The 26,951-nt window shown below is 49.2% G+C and overlaps 2 protein-coding genes across 3 annotated transcripts; one reads left to right on the plus strand and one right to left on the minus strand.

Moving 5' to 3' along the window:
- Positions 1 to 4,612: 4,612 nt before the first annotated feature.
- Mrps12 (mitochondrial ribosomal protein S12) lies at positions 4,613 to 6,902 on the minus strand. Of its 2 annotated transcripts, none has more exons than XM_041653910.1 (3): positions 6,831 to 6,902; positions 6,551 to 6,618; positions 4,613 to 5,226 (listed from the first exon to the last, which is right to left on the minus strand). In XM_041653910.1, exons 2-3 carry the CDS (start codon positions 6,597 to 6,599, stop codon positions 4,859 to 4,861), a joined length of 417 nt encoding a protein of 138 aa, XP_041509844.1. In that variant the 5' UTR covers positions 6,600 to 6,618; positions 6,831 to 6,902; the 3' UTR covers positions 4,613 to 4,858. The 2 variants fall into 2 exon arrangements, with proteins under 2 accessions (XP_041509844.1, XP_041509845.1); XM_041653911.1 differs by having other exon boundaries at positions 6,840 to 6,858.
- A 24-nt stretch (positions 6,903 to 6,926) lies between these two features.
- Sars2 (seryl-tRNA synthetase 2, mitochondrial) lies at positions 6,927 to 18,877 on the plus strand. The gene is made up of 16 exons (XM_041653908.1): positions 6,927 to 7,349; positions 8,792 to 8,887; positions 10,697 to 10,726; positions 12,112 to 12,252; positions 12,331 to 12,385; positions 12,840 to 12,903; positions 13,155 to 13,260; positions 13,703 to 13,750; positions 13,929 to 14,037; positions 14,247 to 14,292; positions 14,375 to 14,462; positions 14,545 to 14,654; positions 16,004 to 16,097; positions 16,188 to 16,280; positions 16,382 to 16,447; positions 16,972 to 18,877. The coding sequence occupies exons 1-16, from the start codon at positions 7,083 to 7,085 to the stop codon at positions 17,113 to 17,115; spliced, it is 1,557 nt and encodes a 518-aa protein (XP_041509842.1). The 5' UTR covers positions 6,927 to 7,082; the 3' UTR covers positions 17,116 to 18,877.
- The last annotated feature ends 8,074 nt before the right edge of the window (positions 18,878 to 26,951 follow it).

Below are 26,951 nucleotides of genomic sequence, written 5' to 3' on the forward strand. Positions count from 1 at the left end.
AACACTGACCTAAGAACTCTAGCTGGAGGCACAAGAGTCTTTCGAAATGCATTTGGTCTCTTCTCTTGGGCTCTGGTTCCTTCCCCAGGTCAACGCTTTCAGCCTGGGCGTGGCTCCTCCCTGGAGCACTGTAGTTCCAACCCCCCCACCCCCAAAGTAGCAACAGTCTTCCAGGCCTGGCCCCGCCTCAGCACCTAGGCCCATCTTCTTGTAGTGCCTGGATGCACCAGATGCTGTGCAAATGGATAGGACTTTGTTTCAGGTGCTGGAAAGCTTAGCCCTCAGCCTCCTTCCTCCTGACCCAGAGAACTGGCTGGGTGGCAGGGACCTGAAGACACACTGCCACCTGGCAGGTGGGGCACCCGGGAGAACTGTGGCTGCATATACAGGCTTCAGGTCTGCCTACTGGATGACTATGAAAATGAAGTGGCCTCACCCAGCCCAGTCCGTCAGTGAGTTCAGAATCTCCACTCAGCCCTGGTCAGCTCCAAGCTGCTGTGCCCAACAGTCACCCTGCTGGGTTTCTGGTTTCATTGATGGGGTCTGTGATATTAGCTACCAATGATCAAGGTCATACTACAGTAATCCAGACCCTGCTCTAAGAGGCTTACTGAGTAATCATTTTATTAAAGCATTTACTGAGCAGCTACTGTGTTCAAGGTACTGTTAAAGGTGCTGTAATGCATGAACCAAAGTCCTAGAGTTGAGAAACTGAGCCACAGAAAGGGCATGCAGGAGCCTGGCCCAATGGTGCACACTTCAAATCACAGCACTTGGGAGGCTGAGGCAGGAGGATCAGGAGTTCAAGGCCAAGCTGAGCTACCTGTCTCAAATAAGTGTTGGCACAGGCCTTTAATTCCAGCACGAGAGGCAAAGGCAGGTGGATCTCTGAATCTGAGACTAGCCAGGGCTCTATAGAATCCTTCAATCAACCAGTAACAAATGGGTGAAGATAAAATTGGGAGAGGGTGCCAAAGTCTTGGGGCTCATTACCTACCTGAGCCCATTTCCTACTTCTCCCTCGGTCTGTTGCAGGCACCCTGACCTCAGGATCTTGGCATTGACGGTTCACCATCTGCAAGGCTCTTTTCTCCAGAACCTCATGTAGCTCCCAAGCCTTCTCATCTCTCCTCCCATATCTTCACCTCCTCATACCTGTTCATGCCTGCCTCCCTCCTGAAGAATGCCCACTGCTCTCCCCAATAGTATTCAGCATCTAGCCTCTTCTTTCATCACTGTGCCCCCAGCACCTAGAGTATGGCCAGGTACCACTGGTGCTCGGGGAGCCTGCTAAGGTGGAGGAAGGGGGCACCAGCCTCACTCCATCACTCTCTCTCCCACAGGTCTTTCACGCCTTCACTGACTTTGGCAAGGGCATCTGTTATGTGTCTTTCGAGCAGTATGGAAGAGTCATACATTCCTGGGTGAGACACTACGGTGTCATTGTGGCCCGCTCTAGCATGTGGGTCAGGATTTGTCAGTACTAAATGATCAGCCCCTTGGGACTTCCAGGATACACTGCCTTCTCCTGGATGGTGTTAAAGTCAAAAGTGGCTTTGCAGTCCTCAGCTGAACAAAAAAAGGGGGGGGATCCTGTGTGGTTCCCCTACATACTTGCTGTTTCAGCATCACGGCCCTCCTGCTGTGACAAACCAGAGGCCTAACCAGCTTGTTTACATCTTCCTTCTCTCAAGCAGGAGCCACCATAAAGTGACAGACATCTCTAAGTCAGGAAGCCTGAGAACTGCCTCATGTATGGATGTCAGTGGGTAAACTGTGTAAAAAATAAAAACAGAAACAAAAACAGGCCGAGCCAGACCTGATAGCACACGCATCTAATCCAAGGCAGGAGGATCAAGAGTTCAAAGTCATCCCCAGCTGTATACTGAATTCCAGACCAACCTGAGGTACATGAGACTCTGCCAAAAAACAAAACATCCAATGGACCAATCTCAGAATTATGACAAAAAGAGAAAGCTACTTATAAGGAGACAGTGACTTAAAAAAAAAAATCTTAATTGTGTGTCACTGTGTGGGTTCGTGCATGTGAGTGCAGGAATCCACAGGAAGAACCGGAGTTACAGACAGCTGTGAGTCAGTGTGGGTGCTGGGAACTGACCCGAGTTCTCTGAAAGGGGTACAATGGTGGGCTGGAGAGATGGCTCAGAGGTTAAGAGCACTGATTGTTTTTCCAAAGGTCCTGAGTTCAATTCCCAGCAACCACATGGTGGCTCACAACCATCTGTAATGAGATCTGGTGCCCTCTTCTGGCCTGCAGGCATACATGCACTGTAAACACCATAAACAAATTAAATAAATAAATAAATCTTAAATTAAAAAAAAAAAGAGGCACAATGGTCTCTTTAGTTCCTGTAGACCAGTGGTTCTCAAGCTTCCTAATGCTGTGACCCCTTAACACAGTCCCTCATGTTGTGGTGACCCCAACCATAAAATTATTTCGTTGCTACTTCATAACTGTAATTTTGCTACTATTATGAATAGTAATGGAAATATCTGTGTTTTCTGGTGGACTTAGGCAACCCTTGTGAAACCTCAAAGGGGTCACAACCCATGGGTTGGGAAACACATGTGGTGAGGTCAGCACAACTTGCAGGGGTAGCTTCTCTCCTTTAACGTGGATCCAGGGGATCAAGCTCAGATCATCAGGCTTGTTGGCAGCCACCTGCACTCACCGAGCCTCTCTAGTCCCGGACATTGTCTCATCTGCACATTAGGGAATGGGTTGATTGCTAGCAGGGGACAGAGGTCAGCTAGGGCATCAGTCCTTGAAACCAGCACATGCCTACAAGGAAACCGTGATGTTCTGAAGAGTCTCAGTTCCACCTGGGGACAATGTCTTTACTGCCCTGGGGCACCTCACCTTTGCCAGGCTAGTTCTCAGTTCTCATCAGGTCTCAGAGACCCCACTCCTGCCAGGTAACATCTTCCTCTCTACAGCACTCTCCCTCCTACAGAGTCGCCTGACAGCGGACAAGCTATGGGGGCAGTTTCCCTAACGCCTGCTCTAAATCCTCCCAACTGCCCAATAAAACTAGTGTTAAGGGTCTGGAGAGATGGCTCAGTGGGTAAGCGTACTGCTGCTTTTCCAGAGGACCCGGGTTCAGTTCCCAGCACCCATGTGGCAGCTCACAACTGTCTGTAACCCCATTCCAGGGGATCCTTCACCTTCACAGTCATACATACAGGTAAAACATCAATGCACAGAAAATAGAAATAAATTTATTATAAAAAACAAAAACAGCTGGTGTTAAGGAGCTGGCAGATGGTGCAGCAGTCGGGAGCACAAACTGCTCTACAGAAGACCCAGATTGGGTTGCCAACACCAACATCAGGCAGCTCACAACACATACCTCCAGCTCCTGGGGGATCCAACACCTCTGGCCTCCGAGCGCAGCTGCACTCACAAGTGTGCGCATGCACACACACACACAATTTTAATCCAGAAAAACAAAACAAAAACTGGTGCCGAGGCAGAGGTCACAGCTCAGTGGTGGAACACTTGGCCGGCATGTGAGAGGCCCCATGTGTCCATCCCAGCATCACTTAAGAGTGGGCATGATGATTCATGCCTGTAATGCCAGCACTGGGGAGGTGGAAGGAGGGCCAGGAGCTCAAGGGCATTCTCAGCTACACCCGAAGTTCTGAGTTGGCCTGGGGTATGAGGGATTCTGCTTCCATCAAGGACATATGAAACTCAGGAAGTCTGTCTGCAAGCTGTGCTCCTGTCTGGCTCCAGCCCTGATCCATGTACATACGTGTGCACAATCGGAGGCTGTCAAGAGGCTGCGTTTGCACCAAGTATTAGCTGCAAACTTCCAAGATCCAGATCAGTTGAGGTTTTGCTTTGTTTTTCCTTCTTCTTCAAAGACTCACTCCATAGCCCAGACTGGCCTCAAACTCAAAGCAATCTCCTGCCTCAGCCTCTACAGTACTGGAATTACAGGTGTGAGCCATGGAGTCCAGCTGTCAAGGTTCTTTATCAATAAATGTCATGTACATTTGAATATTAGGCAGGAACGTGTGTGTGTGTGTGTGTGTGTGTGTGTCCAGTTGAACTCCAGAGCCTAATAATGTGAGCATATCTCCCACAGCTTAAAACTGTCATGGCCACGCCTGTGATCACAAAAGGCCAAATTCCAACTGATGCCACTATCCAAGGCAGGAAACTGAAGGCCAGAGGTAAGGGGCTCCCAGGGGCTGGAGAGGGCTCAGTGGCTAAGAGCACTTGCTGTTTTGCTGTTCCTCCACCCTCCAGAATAAATAACAGCACCTAGGCAAGAATCAGCAAGCAGAGGCACAATCCCCTCCCACCCCCAGGAGAGTCTCCGGCCATCACTAAGAATCTAACCATTTCAACGCCCTTCCAGTATCAGCCTTACTGTTACCTGGCACATGGCCACATGTAGGCCAGGCTTCCACAGGGCCTGCACCCCATCACCACCACACACATGCACTAAGCATGTGGAACATTTGGCTAATAATCATCAGCACCTAGAACAGTCCCTCTGTCAGGGAACTTTCTTCTGGAAGAAGGAACTGGGGTACAGGGATGCGTATTTGTCACCACAGCCAGGGAGACAGTACACGAAGGTCGACACCACAAGCTGCAGGTGTTTATTCAACTCCCACCCAGCAATGAGCTCCCACCTGTGGATACTGAACACACAAGCCAAGGGAGTGGGTAGAAGGGCGCTTCTTTCCAGTTCACCTCCAGAACGTTGGCAGATTTATAGCAGTCTTGATGAGTCGGAGCAAGATTTGAGTCCAAGAGTAGCGGTCCCTAGAGCAAGAAGAAGTGGTTTCTGGGGACCCAATGCCTGACCACTGTCAATCACGGTCACTTCTTTTGCACGTGGCCACAGTCATACTTGCCCCTCACAACTTTGAGTTTAACCCCGGGCAGGTCTTGAGTCCGACCGCCCTCCACGAGGACCACATGGTGCTCCTGCAGGGTGTGGCCCTCCCCGGGGATGAAGCAGACAGCCTCTTTGCCTGTGCTGAGGCGCACTCGGCAGCACTTGCGGTTGGCCGAGTTGGGCTTCTTTGGCTTTCTGATGAATGTGCGTAACACCACACCCTTCAGCTGGGGCCGGCCCTCTGTGGGACCCAGACGCTTAGGGGGTTCCTTCGGGCGGCCTGAGCGGTGCATCTGGTTCAGGGTGGCCATGGAACGTGTGGCCCAGAGCTGGGGACCTAGGGCCAGGCCTGGAGAGACACAATGGAGACTACTTGGTTACCATGTTCTGGGGAGGGATCCAAACCCTTTACAAGGTCAAAACTGCAGACGTCTAGAGGTTTTAGTGAGGATCAACAGATGGCTCAATGGTTGGAACCTCTTGCAGAAGATGGGGTCTGACTCCCAGCACCCATGGTGGTGGCTCACAATCCTCTGTAACTCTAGTTCCAGGGGTCTAACATGTGCACGTAATGCACTTACATACATGCAGGCAAAACATTCATACAGGGGCTAGAAAGATGCCTCAGTGGTTAAGAGCACTGGTTGCTCTTACAAAAGACCCAGGTTCGATTCCCAGCACCTGCATAACAGCTCGCAGTCATCTGTAACTCCAGTCCCAGGGGATCTGATGCCCTGTACAAATGCCAAGCAGAGATGAACAGATATACACAGGCAAAGCTTATACACACAAAATTGAACATTAAAAACAAAACAGGTGGTGGTAGCACACGCCTTTAATCCCAGCACTTGGTTGGCAGAGGTAGGGGGCTCTCCGTGAGTTTGAGGCCAACTTGGTCTACAGAGCGAGTTCCACGACAGCCAAGGCTACAGAGAAACCCTGTCTCGAAAAATCCAAACAACAAAACAAACAAAAAACCCAGGGTCTCACTATATAGCTGTCTGCCCTGGAACTCCCTATGTAGACCAGGTTGGATAGTGAACATCTAAGTGAACGAAATCCCCAATATCTCCCCAGGTCACTGCAAGATACCTGATGTCTGGGGAATGACTACAAACACAAAAGTTCCCCTCCCGTGGGAGGCATATCTCAGACTTAGATCGCACTCGAATGAATGACTGAAATACCTGGTTTGGATCTCTCACCCATAGGAGCCCACCAATAAATACTTGCTGAGGGAATAAACACAATGGCGAGACACCTAACCAGGGCCGAACATTTGTTGGTATGATGGCTGCATGAAAATCAGACTGTACTTACACACTCTAAGACAGAGGATCACTAGGCAACACAATCCCAGGGATTCACCACTATCTATGTGTGGGAGCCATGACCATGACTGACTTAAACTGCTGGACACAAGGAGCTTCCCACCTCCTGCCCTTTGAGCCGGGGGCGTGGCAGAGAACCCCTGTAATACTCGGGAGGTTGAAGCGGGCGATCAGAAGTTCAACGCCGTCTCGCTACAAAGCGAATTAGAGACTAGCCTGGACTACAGTGAAACGCTGTCTCCAAAACAAAACAGGCACCGTGTTTAAAGGTATTACCGTCCTCACTCTGGCAAAAGCCACACAAGTCACCCGTCCTCGTCCCTGCGGCCCAGGCTCACTTACCACGACTGAGGGACGTGGTGAGGCCGCGGAGAAGGCCGGCCCAGGACATCTCGCCGCCTGCTGCGTCCCTATAAGGGCAGAAGTTGCTCAGGACGGAGGTGGGGACGAAGTCGCCCTCTCAGCGCCGCAGGGGTCGCCTCTTCAAGGCGACAGAAGTCGCCCCGCAGATCCAGCCCCACTCTGAGTACCCCCAGGAACCCAATCGCCCTCTCCCCGATACTGGAAGCGGAAAGTGAGGAGAGAAGAGAGAGGCGTGCAGAGAAGAGATAATCACACTCACCACACCAACCTAGTAGGGTCGCACACTTGCTAAACCCTATCTCCAGCCCCTTCCGGGGACTCTCTTTCGTGATTGGCTATTTCTTTCCTGCGGCCCACAAAGGGGCGGAACAAAGGTGACCATTGGACAAGGACACAGTCTATCTCGCTTCGATTTTTCCTCATTGGAAGGGTTTCCGAAGCTTGGGCGGGAAATCTCTTTCCGCGTCTGATTGGCTCGTCCCGGTGAGTGACTCCTGGTTCCCAATCCAAGATGGCGGCATCCATGGCACGGTTCTTGCGGCCTTTACTGGCTCGCCAGGGCCTCCGGTCCCGAGGACGCTGCGTGTGCAACCAGAACCCAAGGAGAAGCTTCGCTACACAGAAACGAGTTCGGAACCTCCTGTACGAACACGCACGTGAGGGCTACAGCCAGCTTCCTCACTTGGACATGGAGTCACTGTGCGCATGCCCAGAAGCAACCGCGCGTGCCCTGGAACTCCGCAAGGGGGAGCTGCGGCCGGCTGACCTGCCTGCGATTGTGAGTGTGCCTGCGCCGGCTGCGGGAGCCGGCTGCTGGCTTTACCAAACTGGGTTTGCCCGAGGCTTTCCAGAAGTGGGCGGAACTACTTACAGGAATTTGTGTTCCTTCCCGAGTCAGGCAAGGTCTTGTACGTGACGCCCACTTATGGTCCACTGAGAACTAAGGCCCCACTGAACGTCATGCATGCCTTCTGTGGCCTGCACGACCTTTTACGTGTTATTCCTGGAATTTAAATACCATTGTCTTCGGTGCTCAAACTTCATGCCAGGCTCGCCCTAAGGCCACAAAGAAAAATGAGGAGTGAGGTTTGGGGATCAGATTGGAGAGGTTTGGGGAGGGGCTCTTGGAGACACCTCTGCATCATGCTCTAATAGAAAACGGATAAATAGGGGTGAATGAATAAAAAAATACCTGCTGAACAGATGCTTAAGCAACACTTATGTATCCAGATGTTGAGACCAGATGCAAATGATAAACTCATCAGTGCTTGCATAATGGTACCTTATAGGGAACTGGAATTGGGGGTTGCCATGTCGGTGGTGAGTTCTGAGTGTAATGGATCAGTCAGGACATCCCAGCTCCATCTTGAACCCTTCCGACTTGGTCACTTTTCTGTTGCCGTGAGGAAACACCATGACCAAACCAGCTGAGGGAAGCATTCTCTGGGGTTGGCGGGGACAGAATGGCAGCGAGTGGCAGAGCTGTAAACCGAGAGCTCACATCTTTAACCACCAGCCTAAGGCAGAGAGCAAACTAGATGTAGGGCGAGGCTTTAAGCTCTCAAACCCCACCTCCAGGGTCATAGTTCCTCCAGCAAGACCGCATCTCCTAAACCCCCACATCACCAGCCACTGACCTGTGAGCCAAGGAGCCAGACATTGTCAGTTGTGTACACTTTGACCTTGTTTAAATTTCTGTGGGCCAGGTGGCCCAGCCCAGAGGGACACTTGCTACCAAGACTGCCAACCTGAGTTCAGTCCCTGGGATCCACATAGTGGAAGAAGAGAACCAACTCCTATAAATTGTCTTCTGACTTCCATGCCATAGTCACATACGAAATAGCCAAAATAAAAAAGAAAGGCTAATCACCTTTAAAGAGGTTACTTAGCCAGGCCTGCCTCTATAGTCCCAGCACTCAGAGAAGGGACAGGATGGTTACAAGTTCAAGGCCACCCTAGACTGTATTTCAGTACACTGTCTCTCACAAAACCAAAAAGAAAAAAAGAGTCACATGTCCACGCTCATTGCTTGGTTGGTCTGGATCACACCAGCAGAAGTGACTGCAAAGTGAGCTGGGAAATGTGTTGGTTCAGGGCAGCCGTGTGCCCGCCTGGGCTTCTGGGAAGAGGCACTGAGGCTCACCTGCTGCCCTCCAGGGGCCAGTAGCTGAGGCTCCAGCAGTGGCCATCCCCCTTTCCTCTCGCGGTGTCCTCCCACAGATCTCCACGTGGCAGGAGTTAAGGCAGCTGCGGGAGCAGATCCAGAGCCTGGAGGCAGAGAAGGAGGCTGTGGCGAAGGCAGTGCGAGCCCTGCTGGTGAGCATGGGGACTGCGTGGGCCAGGGCAGCCTGGAGGCGGCAAGGGTGCCTCTGGCTGGAAGTAACAGGAAATATAGTTAAAGGGGCTTGAATTGTGTAGAGAATTGTTACCTAATAAAACAAGCCACCTAGGCCTGATGCTCCTAAGGCTGATGAATTAGCTCTCCTCAGCATCCCCAGCTAGATTCTTTTCCTCCACGTGCCCAACTTCAATACATAGATTGGACCCCATCCCCATTCCAAGATGTCTACCACTGTGTCAGAGACAAAAAGTGAGCTTTTCTGCCTCAAGGTCCTTTCCAGGAGCAAAGAGGCTGCTCCCTAAGTAGACTCCCTTCTTGTTGCCAGGGCTCAGACACCCACCCTCACAACAGTCCTGACTGTTGCTAGGTTAAGGCCAGCCTGCAGGGGGCCCACCTGTTCTGAACTGAAGGCTTCCTAGAGAAGGACAAACTGAGTCACGGCTGTGGGGAGGAGAGAGCCTGGTTAGACCTGAGCTTCCTCACCTTCCCCACTCACCAGCCCCTTTCCCAGAAGCACTCACATTTGTTACATTTGATTTGTAATTAATTTCCATCATTGCGCATTCAGAAACCCCAACTTTTTGCAGCCCTGCATTCCATTACAGCACCCCACATAGATGGCCGCTGCCAAAGTTTTTTGTAACCCCAACATTCAATTACAGTGCCCCATCTAGCATGACACTTCGACACTTAGAAAGCTTGACAACCAGTAGCACAGGTGGCCTCATAGAAGTCACAAAGGCTGTGATGGCACACAGCTGTAATCCCAGCTCCTGGCAGGTGCAGACCCAAGAGTTCAGTATCATCCTTAGCTACTGCCTGTCACTGTGCTATTGCTGTAGAGAGACACCATGACCAAGGCAACGCTTAAAGAAAGTATTTCATTGGGACTTCTTACAGTTTCGGAGCATTGGTCCGTTATCAGCATGGTGGGAAGCAGATAGCCATGGTGCTGGGGCGGTAGCTGAGAGCTTTACATTGTGATATGCAAGAAACAGGCAGAGAGCAAGAAACTAGACCTGGTGGACGATTTTGATAGCTCACAGTCCAACCACAGTACCTCCTCCCAATCCTTCCAGACAGTTCATCAGCTGGGGAATAAGCAAATAAATGAGCCTATGGGGCCATTCTCCTTAAAACCACAACAGCTACATACCAAGTTCCAGGCCAGAGTGCCCTGCACGATTGCTCAAAAGGTCATTTAAACAAGAACAAAAGCCTGAGCCGAGAGATGGCCCAGCGGGTCTTGCAGAGGATCTGGGTTTGGTTCTCTGCACCCACATCAAGAGGCTCACAGTCACCTGTAACTGCAGCACCAGACATTCTGAGACCCTCTTCTGGGCATCCATCCACACATGCAGCATCGCCACAGACGCACAGAGACTCCTAAATAAAAATTAAAGTAGAAACAATAGGGCCAGGGATGTAGCCGAGTGCTAGAGTATTGGCTGCAGTGGCAAAGCCCTGGGTTTAAATCCAGACGCACAAAGAGATAGCTCTAGGAAATAAACACGGAAGCTCATGTACGAGCCTCGTCTTCCCCCACAGAGCCCAGGAGGAGGGGACAGTTACCTCAGTGGTGGGTGTTATTACTGCTGTATTATGTTGCCACCTCATGGCTGTATTGATAGAGAAACTGAGGCAGAGTGGTGGAGGGACCCAGCCAGGCACTGACAGTGAGAGATTCAGATGCCGGTCCTGTTTGAACTTTGACCTCTTCTGTCTGTGCTCCAGATCCCCAAGTTCATTACCTAATCACCATCCCCTTCCCTCTTCTCCACCAGGCAAACCAAGACAATGAGCAAGTGCAGAAGGTACGCCTTAATGTCCACGCCCCACCAGGGAGGGTGGGGAGGGCTCCATGTGGTCACAGTTCTTCCACTGTCGTGACAGCACAGTTCAGACAGGGTTAGGAGGTAAGATAAAAAGAGCAGCTTCCTTTGGGGCTGGAAAGGTGGCTCAGTGGTTAAGAGCACTGGCTGCTCTTCCAGAGGTATTGAGTTCAATTCCCATACCCACATAGTGGCTGCAACCATTTATAATAGGATCTGATGCCCTCTCTAGCATGCAGAACTCACATACATAAAACATAAATAATTTTTTTTTAATTTTTGTTTTTCAAGACAGGCTTTCTCTGTAGCTTTGGAGCCTCTCCTGGAACTAGCTCTTGTAAACCAGGCTGGCCTTGAACTCACAGAGATCCACCTGTCTCTCCCTCCTGAGTGCTGGGATTAAAGGTGTGTGCTACCACTGCCCAGCATAAGTAAATTTTTTTTTTTTAAAAAAAAAAGAAAAGCTTCCACTGGATCTGGAGAGATGGCTCATGGTCATGAGTGTGTACTGCTCTTCCAGAGGGCCCACATTTGTTCTGGATCTGGAGAGATGTCATGGTCATGAGTGTGTACTGCTCTTCCAGAGGGCCCACATTTGTTCTGGATCTGGAGAGATGTCATGGTCATGAGTGTGTGCTGCTCTTCCAGAGGACCCACATTTGTTCTGGATCTGGAGAGGTGTCATGGTCATGAGTGTGTACTGCTCTTCCAGAGGGCCCATATTTGTTCTGGATTTGGAGAGATGTCATGGTCATGAGTGTGTGCTGCTCTTCCAGAGGACCCACATTTGTTCTGGATCTGGAGAGATGTCATGGTCATGAGTGTGTGCTGCTCTTCCAGAGGACCCACATTTGTTCTGGATCTGGAGAGATGTCATGGTCATGAGTGTGTGCTGCTCTTCCAGAGGACCCACATTTGTTCTCTGGCATATGCACACAATTAAAAAATAATAGTCATTAAAAACAAAAGCTGCCTGTCGCTTTGTGAAGATAAAGCTGACTTCAGGCACAGCTGGCACCAGCTGTTGGCTCCATATCCAGGTTTATTCTGAGCCCAGCTTTCTTCCTTTCTGGCAGAGGAAGTAAGTCAGAGCCATACACACCTTCCTCATAGTTGCCTCTGGAGTCCTCAGGCTGATTATGGGTAGCTCAGCTTGGCTCCTATCTCCTCACAGCCAAAACAAGAGAAAGTTCCCATTGGCCAGGCCTGAAGCCTGTTTGCATGAACTTGCTGATTGAGCAGAAATCCAGGTTGCTGGATGGAAAGAGGTGGCAGGTGTCTATGTGGTGTCCTGCCAGCAAGGACAAGCCAGGCTGGTGAAGGGATCCCTGACCTTCCCCAAAGCTAACCCTGTCTGCCATGTCCAGGACCCTCAATATCAGGGCCTCCGGGCCCGTGGCCGGGAAATCCGGAAGCAGCTCATACCGCTGTACCCCAGAGAGACCCAGCTGGAGGAGCAGTTCTATCTGCGGGCACTGAGGCTGCCCAACCAGACCCACCCAGACACGGTAAAGGCCATTCGAGCTGCAAGGGAAGCAGGGTGTCCGAGCTGCTGCCTTCCATCTGACACGCTCCTCTTCCTGCAGCCTGTTGGGGATGAGAGCCAGGCTAGAGTGCTCCGCGTGGTGGGAGACAAGCCAGGTGAGTCACACTCCAGGGCCCGAATCCAGTGTCCCTCGGGTCTCAGTCTGGGAGTGGTGCATGGGTAATCTTGTGTGAGGGTAGGGCTGGGGGCTGCAGCTGGAGCAGCCCACCTGACTTGGGCTGAAGCTGAGTCTCCTTACCCTTACTTGTGGGTAGCCCTCCCTGGCATGGTACAGCGTGTCTGCCTGGCTGGATGGCTGTCTCTTCTCCACTCTATGGGGCTTTTCTTCTAGCTCCTGTGTGTGTCTGTTTCTGTCTGCTCTCATCTTGCCCCTCTCTCTCACCTCACTCACCTGTTTCCTTCCTTCCTTCCCCTCACCTCCCTCTTCTCTCCTCTCTCCATTTTCTTACCCCCTTCCCTGTGTCCCTCTCTCCTCCTTGCTCTCTGATCCCCCTCTCTTCAGTTAATCTTTCTTCTTTTCTTATCCCATTGTTTTTTACATACAACCAGTTTTCTCCTTCCGACCCCGAGGCCACCTGGAAATTGGCGAGAAACTCGACATTATCCGGCAGAAGTGAGCCCCCACCCCACCCCACCCCTAGTATCACCCCCTCTTACTGGATCCCCACACACTAACAGCTGGCAGCCAGCTCTGTCCTGCAGCCTTAGGGCACAAGGTGGAATACTGGGGCTGGGCCTGCCCAAGATGAATATTTGATGCCAGGCCCGCCTAGCATCTGGGCCTCTGCCCCCTGGGCATGCGAGTCCTTTCCCCACCCACCTGGCCCATAGGCACTGCTGGTTTGTCTGCCTGTCTGTCTCTAGGCGCCTGTCTCACGTGTCTGGCCACCGGTCCTATTACCTGCGCGGAGCTGGGGCCCTCTTACAGCATGGCCTGGTCAACTTTACCCTCAGCAAGCTTATCAGCAGGGTATGGCCTACCTGAGGACTGCCTGGACAGGGTGCCATTGGTACCAAGCTTAGAGGGATTAAGGATGTTCAAGGGGGCTAGGAATGTAGCTAAGTTAACTGGTGGAGCACTCGCCTGTCATGCAGAAGGCCCTGCTTCCATTCCCTGGGACACACACACACACACACACACACACACACACACTTTATCCAGCACTGGGGAAGCTGAGACAGGAGGATCAAAGTTTCAAGACTGACCTGAGCTACATAGTGAAACTCTGTCTCAAAATACACCCAAGAGGGTGGTTCACATCTCTGTATATTATCAACACGCTCATTTCCAAGTCATCTGTGCTTGGTGTCCTGCAGTGGGGTGGACTGCAGATGGCCGGGGGCAGCCACGGTCTCCCTCCTCAGGCCTGCTCTTAGGTTTCTGTGCCTCACTTACCCCTCCCCTCTTGCAGGGCTTCACCCCCATGACGGTTCCAGACCTTCTGCGAGGAGCTGTGTTTGTGAGTAAGGCCTGAATGCCAGGCCCTCTCTGCCTGAGGAGACTGCCCTGGGCTGGGTCATGGAAGTTAGCCATAATGGGGGGAGAGGGAGCAATTCTGGAAGCTTCTAGAGGAACGGCTGGGGTAGCTCCAGAACGGGGGAGGCCAAGGTTACCTGAACCCTGCTCCCGTCCCCCAGGAAGGCTGTGGAATGACACCAAATGCCAACCCATCCCAAATTTACAATATTGACCCCTCCCGTTTCGAAGATCTCAACCTGGCTGGGACAGCAGAGGTGGGGCTGGCAGGTGAGCATCTGCCTGGGTGTGAGGGGCACAGCTCCCTGAAGAGGACAGATCACAGCCCTGCAGCTAACACATGCAGTTGTGTGGGTTGTTGACTGCTCCACAGTACAGTGACTAGCCGTGTTCTCTGACCTGGGTTCTCTAAATCTCACTCCAACTTCTGTGGAGATGGTAAGCCTGGCTAACCCCGTCCTGCTTCTTTCTCCTCCCAGGGTACTTCATGGACCACTCTGTAGCTTTCAAGGACCTGCCAGTCAGGTGATGCCCAGTTTCTTTAACCCTAGACCCCGCTGGTAATATCTCCTGCCCTCCCTGACCTGGCCTCACATGCTCCTACTAGGATGGTCTGTGCTAGCACCTGCTACCGGGCGGAGACCGACACCGGGAAGGAGCCTTGGGGGCTGTACCGAGTCCATCACTTCGCTAAAGTGAGTGGCGCAGACCTAGCTGGCCATGCACAGGTCGCCACCACCCAGAACCTCCTGACCCGGTGTTTCTGCTCTGTCCCAGGTGGAGATGTTTGGGGTGACAGCCCCTGGGCTAGAGCAGAGCTCACAGCTGCTGGATGAGTTCCTGTCCCTGCAGGTGGAGATCTTGACTGAGCTGGGCTTGCATTTCCGGTGCGGAGATGGGTGGGCCCGTTGGAGTTGAGGAAGGGAGTGGGGCTGACTGGGCTGTCCTGCCACCTGCTCCTTTGCCTCCTTTCCCCTGGGCGAGGCCTCTGGATGGTATAATCTCTGTCTGCATTTTCTTGCTTTATAGGAGTTTGAAAAGTTCGCATGGTAGCATGGTAAAGCTGTTCCCTGACCCCCTGGGGCAGCTCACCATCCCTAGAGTGAGGTTCAAAAGACCTCCTCGTCCTGCAGAGTGAAGCAGAGGTGGGAGAGGGAGGGACCAGGTATCACAAGGGCTACTCATCCTTTAGGGCACACAGCTTTCCAGAGGTCTGAAGAAGGCCAGTTCTTCCCCAAGTGACTCATTGTGCAAAACAAAACATAAAAACTTAAGAGTGTGTAGTCAGGCAGGGCATCACACGGCTATAATCCCTAACACTTACGAGGCTGTGGCCAGATTTTCATGAGTTCAAGACCAGCCTGAACTATAGAGGAGGATTCTGTCTCAAAATAACTAAGTAAATAAAACAGAAAGGGTTTGATGTAGTGGCCCATACTTAAAATCCAAGCACTTGGAAGACTGAGGCAGGAAGATTGCTATGAGTTTGAGGCCACCCTGGACAACATGTGGCCCTATTTCAAAGGGAACAGAAAACAAGCTCAGAAAAGTGCCTACTCTGCGATCATGAGCGCTTCATTTCTGACACCCAGCACCCGTATAATAGGGGTGATGGCATGTATGTAACCCCTGTACTGCAGAGGCAGAGACAAGTGGATCCCCAGAGCTCGCTGCCCAGCCTGTCCAGCGCAGCCAGTGAGCACATACAAAACAGCCTAGAGGTGCACACCTACCTAGAGTCCGGTCGCTTGTGACCATTCTCAGCTACATAGAGAATCCTAGGCCAGCCTGGGCTACATGAGATGCTACCTCAAAAAAAAAAAAGAAAAAGAAAGAAAACAGAACTCCAAAACTGGAGATGCTGTTCTAGACCATAAGAATGGTTGGGTGAGTAGCCCATAGACTGCTATATGGCTGTCCTTCCATCTCCTCTGGGTATCACCACCTCCCCAGTGCCAGGTTCTCTTCCTCCCTGCCCACCATACAGGGTTTCTCTGTATAACAGTCTTAGCTGTCCTGGAATTCATTCTGTAGACCAGGCTGACCTCGAGCGAGCTCAGAGATCCACCTGCCTCTGCCTCCCGAGTGCTGGGATTAAAGGCGTGCGCCACCACTGCCCGGCCTCTGTGTTCTTCATATCCCTTTCTCTCCTTTTTACCTCCATATCCTCCTCTCCCACTGAGCATCCTTTACCCTGGCCCAGTGACCTCTACCCTGTTTCTGACTTTGACCTCAGGGTGCTGGACATGCCCACCCAGGAACTGGGTCTCCCTGCTTACCGCAAGTTCGACATTGAGGCCTGGATGCCTGGCCGAGGCCGATATGGAGAGGTGAAAGCCCTGGCTTAGTGGGGATGTGTGGTAAGACACTGGAGGGTGGGCCGGTCCCCCAAGACAGCCTCTCAATTGCCCCTGCTCCAGGTCACCAGCGCCTCCAACTGCACAGACTTCCAGAGCCGCCGCCTGTATATCATGTTTGAGACGGAGACTGGGGAGCTGCAGTTTGCACACACGGTGAGGCCCACACTGCGTCTCCACTTCCCCATCCTCTGCAGCACCTCACCCCGCTCCCAGGGCCAGGACAGAGCCTGGTCCTGAGCACACCCTTCTCCCAGGTGAACGCCACGGCTTGTGCTGTTCCCCGAGTCCTCATTGCCCTCCTGGAGAGCAATCAGCAAAAGGTGAGAGATCCCCAAGCCAGGACTCTCATGCTTGACAGAAGGACTGCAGGTTCAAGCCTGTCTGGGAATCTTAGTTATCTCAGTGTAAAAGTAAAAATAGGCTGGGGTGTGGCTCAGTGGTAGAGCCCCTGCCTAGAATCCACAGTGAGGGGCTGGGGTGTGGCTCAGTGGTAGAGCCCCTGCCTAGAATCCACAGTGAGGGGCTGGGGTGTGGCTCAGTGCTAGAGCCCCTGCCTAGAATCCACAGTGAGGGGCTGGGGCCTGGCTCAGTGGTAGAGCCCCTGCCTAGAATCCCCCAGTGAGGGGCTGGGGTGTGGCTCAGTGGTAGAGCCCCTGCCTAGAATCCCCCAGTGAGGGGCTGGGGTGTGGCTCAGTGGTTAAGAGTTTGCTTGGCATCAGGGAGATCCTGGGTTCAACTGGCAGTACTGGAAAGAGGAGGAATAGTGTCCAAGTTTGAGACGTGCACTAGCAGCAGAGAGGACAGTTGGGGGAAGAGTAGCATCCTGATACTGCCCTGTCCACAGGATGGTTCTGTCCTCGTGCCCGCTGTCCTCCAGCCCTACCTAGGCACTGACCGGATCACAGCCCCCACCCATGTGCCTCTCCAGTACATCGGCCCCAACCAACCTCAGAAGCCCAGGCTTCCCGGCCAGCCTGCTGCAAGCTGACAACTGTCTGCCCTGGAGGTTGGCACTCTAGAGGCCCCAGACGCTAGAACCTCTACCCTCCCCTCCTGAACTCCTGGGTGTACCTCTCTTCCTTCCCTGCCACTGAATTATTGACAGTGACCCCTGCTGTCACTGGGCTGTCAGCCAGAGGCATGTCTCAGCCGTGATAGGACAAAGGAGATCTGGAGAGAGCCATAGCACGCCATCCCGTCTTCCTGCCTCCGTGCCGAGCAGAGGACCCACAATAAATGGTCACAGAGCAAAGTCTTCTGGATCTGTGAGTGAGAGAGGTGTTAGGTGACATGCCACATCATTCAAGCGCCTGTGGCTGCCTGCAAGGCTCAAGATGGGTGACTTGAGGATCCCCAGGGGACCTGAAAGGAAGCCAAAGCCTCTCTTCCTCTGGGACAAAAAGCCGTCATCCTCGGGTGGCTCCCTCAAACTGAGCCAGCTTTATCCTATCCTTTGGTCAATGGTCCCAACTCCTGTATTGTCCAGAGTGTCACCTCCTTTGCACACCCCTCACCCCTTCACAGGCACTCCAGGCCCCTTGTCTACACTGCCAGCTTTGCTGGTGGATTTCGCTCAGCACCTTGAGCAGCTCCAGCCACCCTTCGGACTTCCCTCGGTATTTTTCCACCTTCAGTGGGTTAGCAAACCTGCAGCTTCGCCTTCAGAATGTTCCAGAACTGTGCCATTTGCCCTCTCCCTCCTCCTTCCTTGATCCTATTCTTCAGCTGGCCACTTTGTCTCCCACCTCCCTGTCTCTGCTCCCTGCGAGCATCGAGTTTGGGTGTGACCATCCGCTGCCCAGAGTTGTCAGAGTAAAAGGCAACAGTGCCATGCCGTCTTCCTCTGCCAGAGTTACTGTCACCGTGTTCTCTTCTACATAGGCTGTATCTGTGAATGTTGACTGTCCAGCTTCTCACCTGTCAGCTCCAGCAGGACTGGGACGTTGGCTGCTTTATTAGCTGCTGTAGATCCAGGTCTGTGGAGAAGAGTTGGCATACAGTGCAGGTTACTGGGGGAATCTGCTGCAGCTCAGCTGGCAGAGTGCTTGCTTGGCATGCACAAAGCCCTGGGCTCAATTCCCTAGCTTAGAATTACTGGGCATTTTAGTATGTGTCTGTAATCCCAGCATTTGGGAGGCAGAGGCAGGTGGGTTTCTGTGAGCCAAACCTGGTATGCATAAATTCAAGGCAGCCTGGTCCTGTCTCAAAATATAAACTATGGTATGGTGGCACCCATCTCTGGTCCCAGCATGGGGGATGCTGAGGCAGGAAGATCAAGAATAAAAGGCTTGCAAACTGTGGTATTGCATCTCTTTCATGTCAGTACCTAGGAGACAGACAGGTGGATCTCTGAATTTGAGGCTAGCCTGGTCTACATAGCAAGTTCCATGCCAGCCAGGGCTGCACAGGGAGATCCTGTCCTAAAATGAGCTGAGCCAGGCCATGGTAGAGCACACCGTTAGTCTCAGCACTCGGGCGGCAGAGGCAGGCGTTTCTCTGAGTTTGAGGCCAACCTGATCTACAGAGTGAGCTCTAGGACAGCTAGGGCTACACAGTGTAGCGAAATTTATAAAAACCTAGAGACAAAATTGGAGTCCAACCTGAAAGCCAAAAAAGTAAAGCAGCCAAGCAACTAGAGAAAAAAGTCTCTATGAAGGCTGGGCGACCATTTTTTTTTTTAAAGATTTTATTTTTTATTATGTATACAGTATTCTCAGTATTATGTCTGCATGTCTGCCTGCAGGCCAGAAGAGGGCACCAGATCTCACTACAGAGTGTTGTGAGCCACCATGCGGTTGCTGGGAATTGAACTCAGGACCTTTGGAAGAGCAGGCAGTGCTCTTAACCACTGAGCCATCTCTCCAGCCCTCTGTTCTCCCATTTTATGTTTCCTCTAGTGCTGGGATTAAAGGTTTGACTCCCTAGGATTGAGATTAAAAGTGTGAGCCACCACCACCGGGATTTGTTTTTGCAATGATCTTGTATAGCCCAGGATGGCCTTGAACTCAGAGATTTATCCAAATCCAAGGTGTGTGTCACCATTGCCTGACCTCTAGTGGCTTTAGCTAGCTTTGCTTCTGTTCTTCAGGCAAAATTTATTTATTAAAATACAAATAATATGCTGCTACAACACAGATTCTGTCTCAAAAAGAAAAAAAATAGGGCTGGAGAGATGGCTCAGCAGTTAAGAGCATTGCCTGCTCTTCCAAAGGTCCTGAGTTTAATTCCCAGCAACCACATGGTGGCTCACAACCATCCATAATCAGGTCTGGTGCCCTCTTCTGGCCTGCAGGAATACACACAGGCAGAATATTGTATATATAATAAATAAAAAATTTCTATAAAAATAATTTAAAGAAAAAAAGAAATCAAGATTTGAAGAGCTGGTCAGCAGTTGAGAGCACTCACCCACTTCTCTCGAAGGGCTCAAGTCCACTTCCCATGAGCCACTTCTGGTAGCCCACATCCACCTGAGACCCCAGTTTTAGCTCCTTTAATACACTCTTCTAGACTCCATGGCCTCCTGCACTCGTGTGTACATGCCCACCACACACATACCTGCAATTTAAAATAAAGGACCCTGTCTCAATGAAACAAAATTAGACTTTTGGATATTATCTGTGCTGGTTCACTCTTATAACCTCAGCATTTTATTTATTTATTAAAGATTTCTGTCTCCTCCCCGTCACTGCCTCCCATTTCCCTCCCCCTCCCCCAATCAACTCCCCCTCTCTCATCAGCCCAAAGAGTAGTCAGGGTTCCTTGCCCTGTGGGGAGTCCAAGGACCTCCCACCTCCTTCCAGGTCTAGCAAGGTGAACATCCGAACAGCCTAGGCTCCCACACAGTACATGCAGTAGGATCAAAATCCAGTGCCATTGTTCTTGAATTCTCAGCAGTCCTCATTGTCCGCTATGTTCAGCGAGTCCAGTTTTATCCTATGCTTTTTCAGACCCAGTCCAGCTGGCCTTGGTGAGTTCCTGATAGAACATCCCCATTGTCTCAGTGTGTGGGTGCACCCCTCGCAATCCTGAGTTCCTTGCTCGTGCTCTCTCTCCTTCTGCTCCTGATTTGGACCTAACCTCAGCATTTTAGAAGCTAAGGCAAGCTAAGGCAGAAGGATTGCTACAAACCTGAGGCCAGCCTGGGCTACATAGCAAGACCAAGACCCTGTCTTAAAAAAGTGGAGAGCAAGATGCAAGCTGCGGACACCTGCGCGCAGACGCGGCGGATGCGGGATAGTCCAAGCATAAAACAGTGAAGACCACACTGAGAGCAGATCGCCCCACTACAATTAAATTTTTGGGGGCCTGGCCTGTAGAGCGGTAGGGCTTTTATTGGTGAGGTCCACGGGCAAACGGGGAGCCTGGTCCTGTCCCTGAAGACTCTCCTGAGTGGAGAGAGTGTTCTTGGCCTGCACGAGACACAGGAAATGGAGCGGGGGCATTTCCCGACCCCCTTGACACCCTCCACCCCTACCACCACCCCCCTTCCTCCACCCTCCACCCCCGGTTATCCAGCGAGGGTTGGTATCTTCTGCTGGGGCTGCTCCTCTGCTGCGACCTCTCCCTGGCACATCCCAGCTTGTGCCCAGGGGCCTCCTTCACTCCCCCTCCCTTCCGCTGGGCTGCGGGATGACCCAGTTTAGCCTGTTTGGGTGCTGGGTCGGGAGCTCGGGGCAGAGGGCAGCAGGAGTTTCTCTGTTTTAGTGGCTGGCCTGCAGAGGGGTAGGCCTTTTGTTGGCGAGGTCCCTGGCGAACAGGGAGCCTGGTTCTGGTCCTGAAGACCCTTCTGAGTGGTGAGAGAGATCTTGGCCCGCGGCGGGAGCCAGGAAACAAAGCGAGGACATTTTGTAAGTGGGGCCTCTGGCCAGCAGGGAAACCTGTTCCTGTTTTAAAAGACCTATTAGATAGCATTGACAGAGGAGATGGGCAGGCGCCAAGGCAAGAATTCACCCAACAATCTGAAAAACAACATGAAAACACCAGAACCCAATGATCTTACAACAGAAGGACTTGAACTCCCTAACACAGAAGAAGTGGAAAAAATTGACTTTATGAAAGCAATAGAGTCCCTTAAACAACATGTAAAAACGCCCTTATAGAAATGGATGAGAAGTATAACAAAAAGTTTGAAGAAATGAGTAAATACGTAAATAAAACCCTGGAAAACCAAGAAAAAACGATCAAACAGGTAATGGAAACAGTTCAAGAATTGAAAACTGAAATGGAAGCAAGGAAGAAAACAAACTGAGGACCAGCTGGATATGGAAAATCTAGGTCAACGAGCAGAGACTACAGAAACAAGCATAATCAATAGAATATAAGAGATAGAAGAAAGAATCTCAGATTCTGAAGACACCATAGAGAAAATAAACTCACTGATCAAAGAAAACAGCAAAGCCAACAAATTCTCATCACAAAACATTCAGAAAATATGGGACACAATAAAAAGACCAAACCTAAGAATAATAGCAATAGAAGAAGGAGAAGAGTCACAGCTCAAAGGCCCAGAAAATATATTTAACAAAATTATGGAAGAAAATTTTCCCAACATAAAGAAAGATATTCCTTTGAATATTCAATAAGCATACAGAACACCAAACAGACTAAATAAAAAAAATCCCCTTGCCATATAATAATCAAAACACAAAATATACAGATTAAAGAAAGAATATTAAGAGCTGCAAAGGAAAAAGGGCAAGTAACTTATAAAGGTAAACCAATCAAACTTACACCTGACTTCTCTATGGAAACCATGAAAACCAGAAGGTCCTGTAGAGGTACTGCAGAAACTGAGACCATGGATGCAAACCCAAACTACTATACCCAGCCAAGCTATCGTTCACTATCAATGGAGAAAACAAGTCATTCCAGGATAAGAACAAATTTAAACAATACGTAGCCACAAATCCAGCACTACAGAAAGCAATAGAAGGAAAATCACAACCCAAGGAATCCAACATGGCCAACACTGCCTACAATAACTCAGGCATCTAGTGACCCTTCACCAGCACAACTCAAAGAAGGGAGACACACAAACTCTACTACCAAAAACAGTAAGAATAACCGGAGTAAACAACTACTGGTCATTAATATCACTTAATATTAATGGTCTCAATTCACTTATAAAAAGGCACAGGCTAAGAGATTGGATACAAAAACAGGATCCCAACATTCTGCTGTTTGCAAGAAACACATCTCAACCACAAAGACAGGCATCTTACTCAGAGTAAAGGGTTGGGAAAAGGTTTTTCAAGCAAATGGTCCTAAGAAAAAAGCAGGTGTGGCCATACTAATTTCTAACAAAACTGACTTCAAACTAAAATCAGAAGAGATCGAGATGGACACTTTATACTCATAATGGGAACAATTCATCAGGATGAAGTCTCAGTCCTGAATATCTACACCCCTAATATAAAAGCACCCACTTATGTAAAAGAAATATTACTAAAACTCAAGGCAGACATCAAACCACACACACTAGTAGTAGGAGACTTCAACACACCTCTTTCACCAATGGACAGGTCAATCAGACAGAAACCTAATAGAGAATTAAGAGAATTGTTGGAGGTAATAAAGCAAATGGACTTAACAGACGTCTATAGAACACTCCACCCAAATAGGAAAGAATATACCTTCTTCTCTGCAGCTCATGGAACCTTCTCGAAAATTGACACATACTTGGAAATAAAGGAAACCTCCACAGATACAAAAAAAATATCATAAAAACCACTTAGAGAAAAAAAAAATATCAGTGTCCACCTGTGTCTTATCAGATCACCATGGATTAAAGTTAGAAGGCAACAACAGGGAGCTGGAGAGATGGCTCAGAGGTTAAGAGCATTGCCTGCTCTTCCAAAGGTCCTGAGTTCAATTCCCAGCAACCACATGGTGGCTCACAACCATCTGTAATGAGATCTGGTGCCCTCTTCTGGCCTGCAGTCATACACACAGACAGAATATTGTATACAAAATAAATAAATATTAAAAAAAAAAAGAAGGCAACAACAATGCTACCCCCAGAAAGCCGAAAAACTCATGGAAACTGAACAGTCAACTACTGAACCACACCTGGGTCAAGGAAGAAATTAAGAAAGAAATTAAAGTCTTCCTTAAATGTAATGAAAATAAAGAGACAACATACTCAAACCTATGGGACACGATGAAAGCAGTGCTCAGAGGAAAGTTCATAGCACTGAGTGCCCACTTAAAGAAAACGGAGAAAGCATACATTGGGGACTTAACAGCACACCTGAAAGCTCTAGAAAAAAAGAAGCAGACGCGCCCAGGAGGAGTAGAAGACTGGAAATAATCAAACTGAGGGTGGAAATCAACAAAATAGAAACACAGAAAACAGTCCAAAGAATCATTGAAACAAAAAGTTGATTCTTAGAGAAAATCAACAAGATTGACAAACCCCTATCCAAACTAATTAAACGACAAAGAGAGAACACGCAAATAAATAAGATCAGAAATGAAAAGGGGGACACAACCACAGACACGGAGGAAATTCAGAGAATCATTAGATCTTACTACAAAAGCCTGTATGCCACAAAACTGGAAAATGCAAAAGAAATGGACATTTTTCTAGATAAGTACCATATACCAAAGCTAAACCAAGACCAGGTGAACGATCTAAATAGATCTGTTAGTTGCAAAGAATTAGAAACTGTTATCAAAAATCTCCCCTCCAAAAAAAGCCCAGGACCAGATGTTTTCAATGCAGAATTCTACCAGGACTTCCAAGAAGACCTAATACCTATATTCCTTAATGTATTTCACAATATAGAAACAGAAGAGTTATTGCCAAATTCCTTTTATGAAGCTACAGTTACCCTGATACCAAAACCACACAAAGACCCAACCAAGAAAGAGAATTACAGGCCTATCTCACTCATGAATATCGATGCAAAAATTCTCAATAAAATACTGGCAAACCAAATCCAAGAACACATTAGAAAAATTATCCATTATGATCAAGTAGGCTTCATCCCAGAGATGCAGGGCTGGTTCAACATATGCAAATCTATCAATGTAATCCAGCATATAAATAAACTGAAAGAAAAAACCATACGATCATTTCATTAGATGCTGAAAAAGCATTCGACAAAATTCAACACCCCTTTATGATAAAGGTCTTGGAGAGATTAGGGATACAAGGGTCATACCTAAATATAATAAAAGCTTTTTACAGCAAGCCGACAGCTAACATTAAATTAAACAGAGAAAAACTCAAAGCCATTCCACTAAAATCAGGAACACGACAAGGATGTCCACTCTCTCCATACCTCTTCAATATAGTGCTTGAAGTTCTAGCAATAGCAATAAGACAACATAAGGGGATCAAGGGGATTCGTATTGGAAAGGAAGAAGTTAAGCTTTTGTTATTTGCAGATGATATGATAGTATACATAAGCGACCCCAAAAACTCTACCAAAGAACTCCTACAGCTGATAAACACCTTTGGTAATGTGGCAGGATACAAGATCAACTCCAAAAAATCAGTTGCCTTCCTGTACACTAAGGATAAGGAAGCAGAGAGGGAAATCAGAGAAGCATCACCTTTCACGATAACCACAAATAGCATAAAATATCTTGGGGTAACTCTGACCAAGGAAGTGAAAGATCTATTTGACAAGAACTTTAAGTCTTTGAAGAAAGAAATTGAAGAGGAAACCAGAAAATGGAAGGATCTCCCTTGCTCTTGGATTGGGAGGATCAACATAGTAAAAATGGCAATTCTACCAAAAGCAATCTATAGATTCAATGCAATCCCCATCAAAATCCCATCAAAATTCTTCACAGATCTGGAGAAGACAATAATCAACTTTATATGGAAAAACAAAAAACCCAGGATAGCCAAAACAATCTTATACAACAAAGGAGCGTCTGGAGGCATTACCATCCCTGACTTCAAACTCTACTACAGAGCTACAGTATTGAAAACAGCTTGGTATTGGCATAAAAACAGACAAGTCGACCAATGGAATCGAATAGAAGACCCTGACATTAACCCACAAACCTATGAACACCTGATTTTTGATAAAGGAGCTAAAAGTATACAATGGACAAAAGAGAGCATCTTCAACAAATTGTGCTGGCAAAACTTGATGTCAATCTGTAGAAGAATGAAAATAGATCCATATCTATCACCATGCACAAAACTCAAGTCCAAATGGATTAAAGACCTCAATATCAGTCCGAACACACTGAACCTGATAGAAGAGAAAGTGGGAAGTACTCTACAACACATGGGCACAGGAGACCACTTCCTACGTATAACTCCAGCAGCACAGACATTAAGAGCATCACTGAATAAATGGGACCTCCTGAGACTGAGAAGCTTCTGTAAAGCAAAAGACACTGTCACTAAAACAAAAAGGCAACCCACTGACTGGGAGAAGATCTTCACCAACCCCGCAACTGACAAAGGTCTGATCTCCAAAATATATAAAGAACTCAAGAAACTAGACCGTAAAAGGCTAATCAACCCAATTATAAAATGGGGCACTGAGCTGAACAGAGAATTCTCAACAGAAGAAGTTCAAATGGCCAAAAGACACTTAAGGTCATGCTCAACTTCCTTAGTGATCAGGGAAATGCAAATCAAGACAACTTTGAGATACCATCTTACACCTGTCAGAATGGCTAAAATAAAAAACACCAATGATAGCCTTTGCTGGAGAGGTTGTGGAGAAAGGGGTACACTCATCCATTGCTGGTGGGAATGCAAACTTGTGCAACCACTTTGGAAAGCAGCGTGGCGGTTTCTCAGGAAATTCGGGATCAACCTACCCCTGGACCCAGCAATACCACTCTTGGGAATATACCCAAGAGATACCCTATCATACAACAAAAGTATATGCTCAATTATGTTCATAGCAGCATTGTTTGTAATAGCCAGAACCTGGAAACAACCTAGATGCCCTTCAATGGAAGAATGGATGAAGAAAGTATGAAATATATACATATTAGAGTACTACTCAGCAGTAAAAAACAATGACTTCTTAAATTTTGCATGCAAATGGACGGAAATAGAAAACGCTATCCTGAGTGAGGTAAGCTAGACCCAAAAAGAGGAACATGGGATGTACTCACTCATATTTGGTTTCTAGCCATAAATAAAGGACATTGAGCCTATAATTCATGATCCTAGAGAAGCTAAATAAGAAGGTGAACCCAAAGAAAAACATATAGGCATCCTCCTGAATATTAACCTTCATCAGGCGATGAAAGGAGACAGAGACAGAGACCCACATTGGAGCACCGGACTGAAATCTCAAGGTCCAAATCAGGAGCAGAAGGAGAGAGAGCACGAGCAAGGAACTCAGGACCGCAAGGGGTGCACCCACACACTGAGACAATGGGGATGTTCTATCGGGAACTCACCAAGGCCAGCTGGCCTAGGTCTGAAAAAGCCTGGGATAAAACCGGACTGGCTGAACATAGTGGGCAATGAGGACTACTGAGAATTCAAGAACAATGGCAATGGGTTTTTGATCCTACTGCACGTACTGGCTTTGTGGGAGCCTAGGCAGTTTGGATGCTCACCTGGATGGAGGTGTGTGGTCCTTGGACTTCCCACAGGGCAGGGAACCCTGATTGCTCTTCGGGCTGATGAGGGAGGGGGACTTGATGGGGGAGGGGGAGGGAAATGGGAGGTGGTGCCGGGGAGGAGGCAGAAATCTTAAATAAATAAATAAATAAATAAATAAATAAATAAGTGGAGAGCAACAGAGGAAGATACCAGCTCCCACATGTACACACACACACTCACACGTGGTGTTGGGGTGCCATGCAGCCCTGTGAAGTTCCCAGTGGAGA

The sequence above is a fragment of the Microtus oregoni genome, unplaced genomic scaffold (genome assembly GCF_018167655.1).
Source record: "Microtus oregoni isolate MIOR12 unplaced genomic scaffold, Mior012 000006F_ref0000085, whole genome shotgun sequence".
Lineage (NCBI taxonomy): Eukaryota > Metazoa > Chordata > Mammalia > Rodentia > Cricetidae > Microtus > Microtus oregoni.

Excerpts from the sequence above, each read along its gene's own strand:
- Sars2 (XM_041653908.1), top strand. The coding sequence starts at position 7,083 with ATGGCGGCATCCATGGCACGGTTCTTGCGGCCTTTACTGGCTCGCCAG. Across the intron at positions 14,463-14,544 it reads GAGTCCATCACTTCGCTAAA|GTGGAGATGTTTGGGGTGAC; the intron begins GTGAGTGGCGCA and ends GCTCTGTCCCAG. Across the intron at positions 16,281-16,381 it reads AGCTGCAGTTTGCACACACG|GTGAACGCCACGGCTTGTGC; the intron begins GTGAGGCCCACA and ends CCCTTCTCCCAG.
- Mrps12 (XM_041653910.1), bottom strand. The coding sequence starts at position 6,599 with ATGTCCTGGGCCGGCCTTCTCCGCGGCCTCACCACGTCCCTCAGTCGT. Across the intron at positions 5,227-6,550 it reads CACCACGTCCCTCAGTCGTG|GCCTGGCCCTAGGTCCCCAG; the intron begins GTAAGTGAGCCT and ends GTGTCTCTCCAG.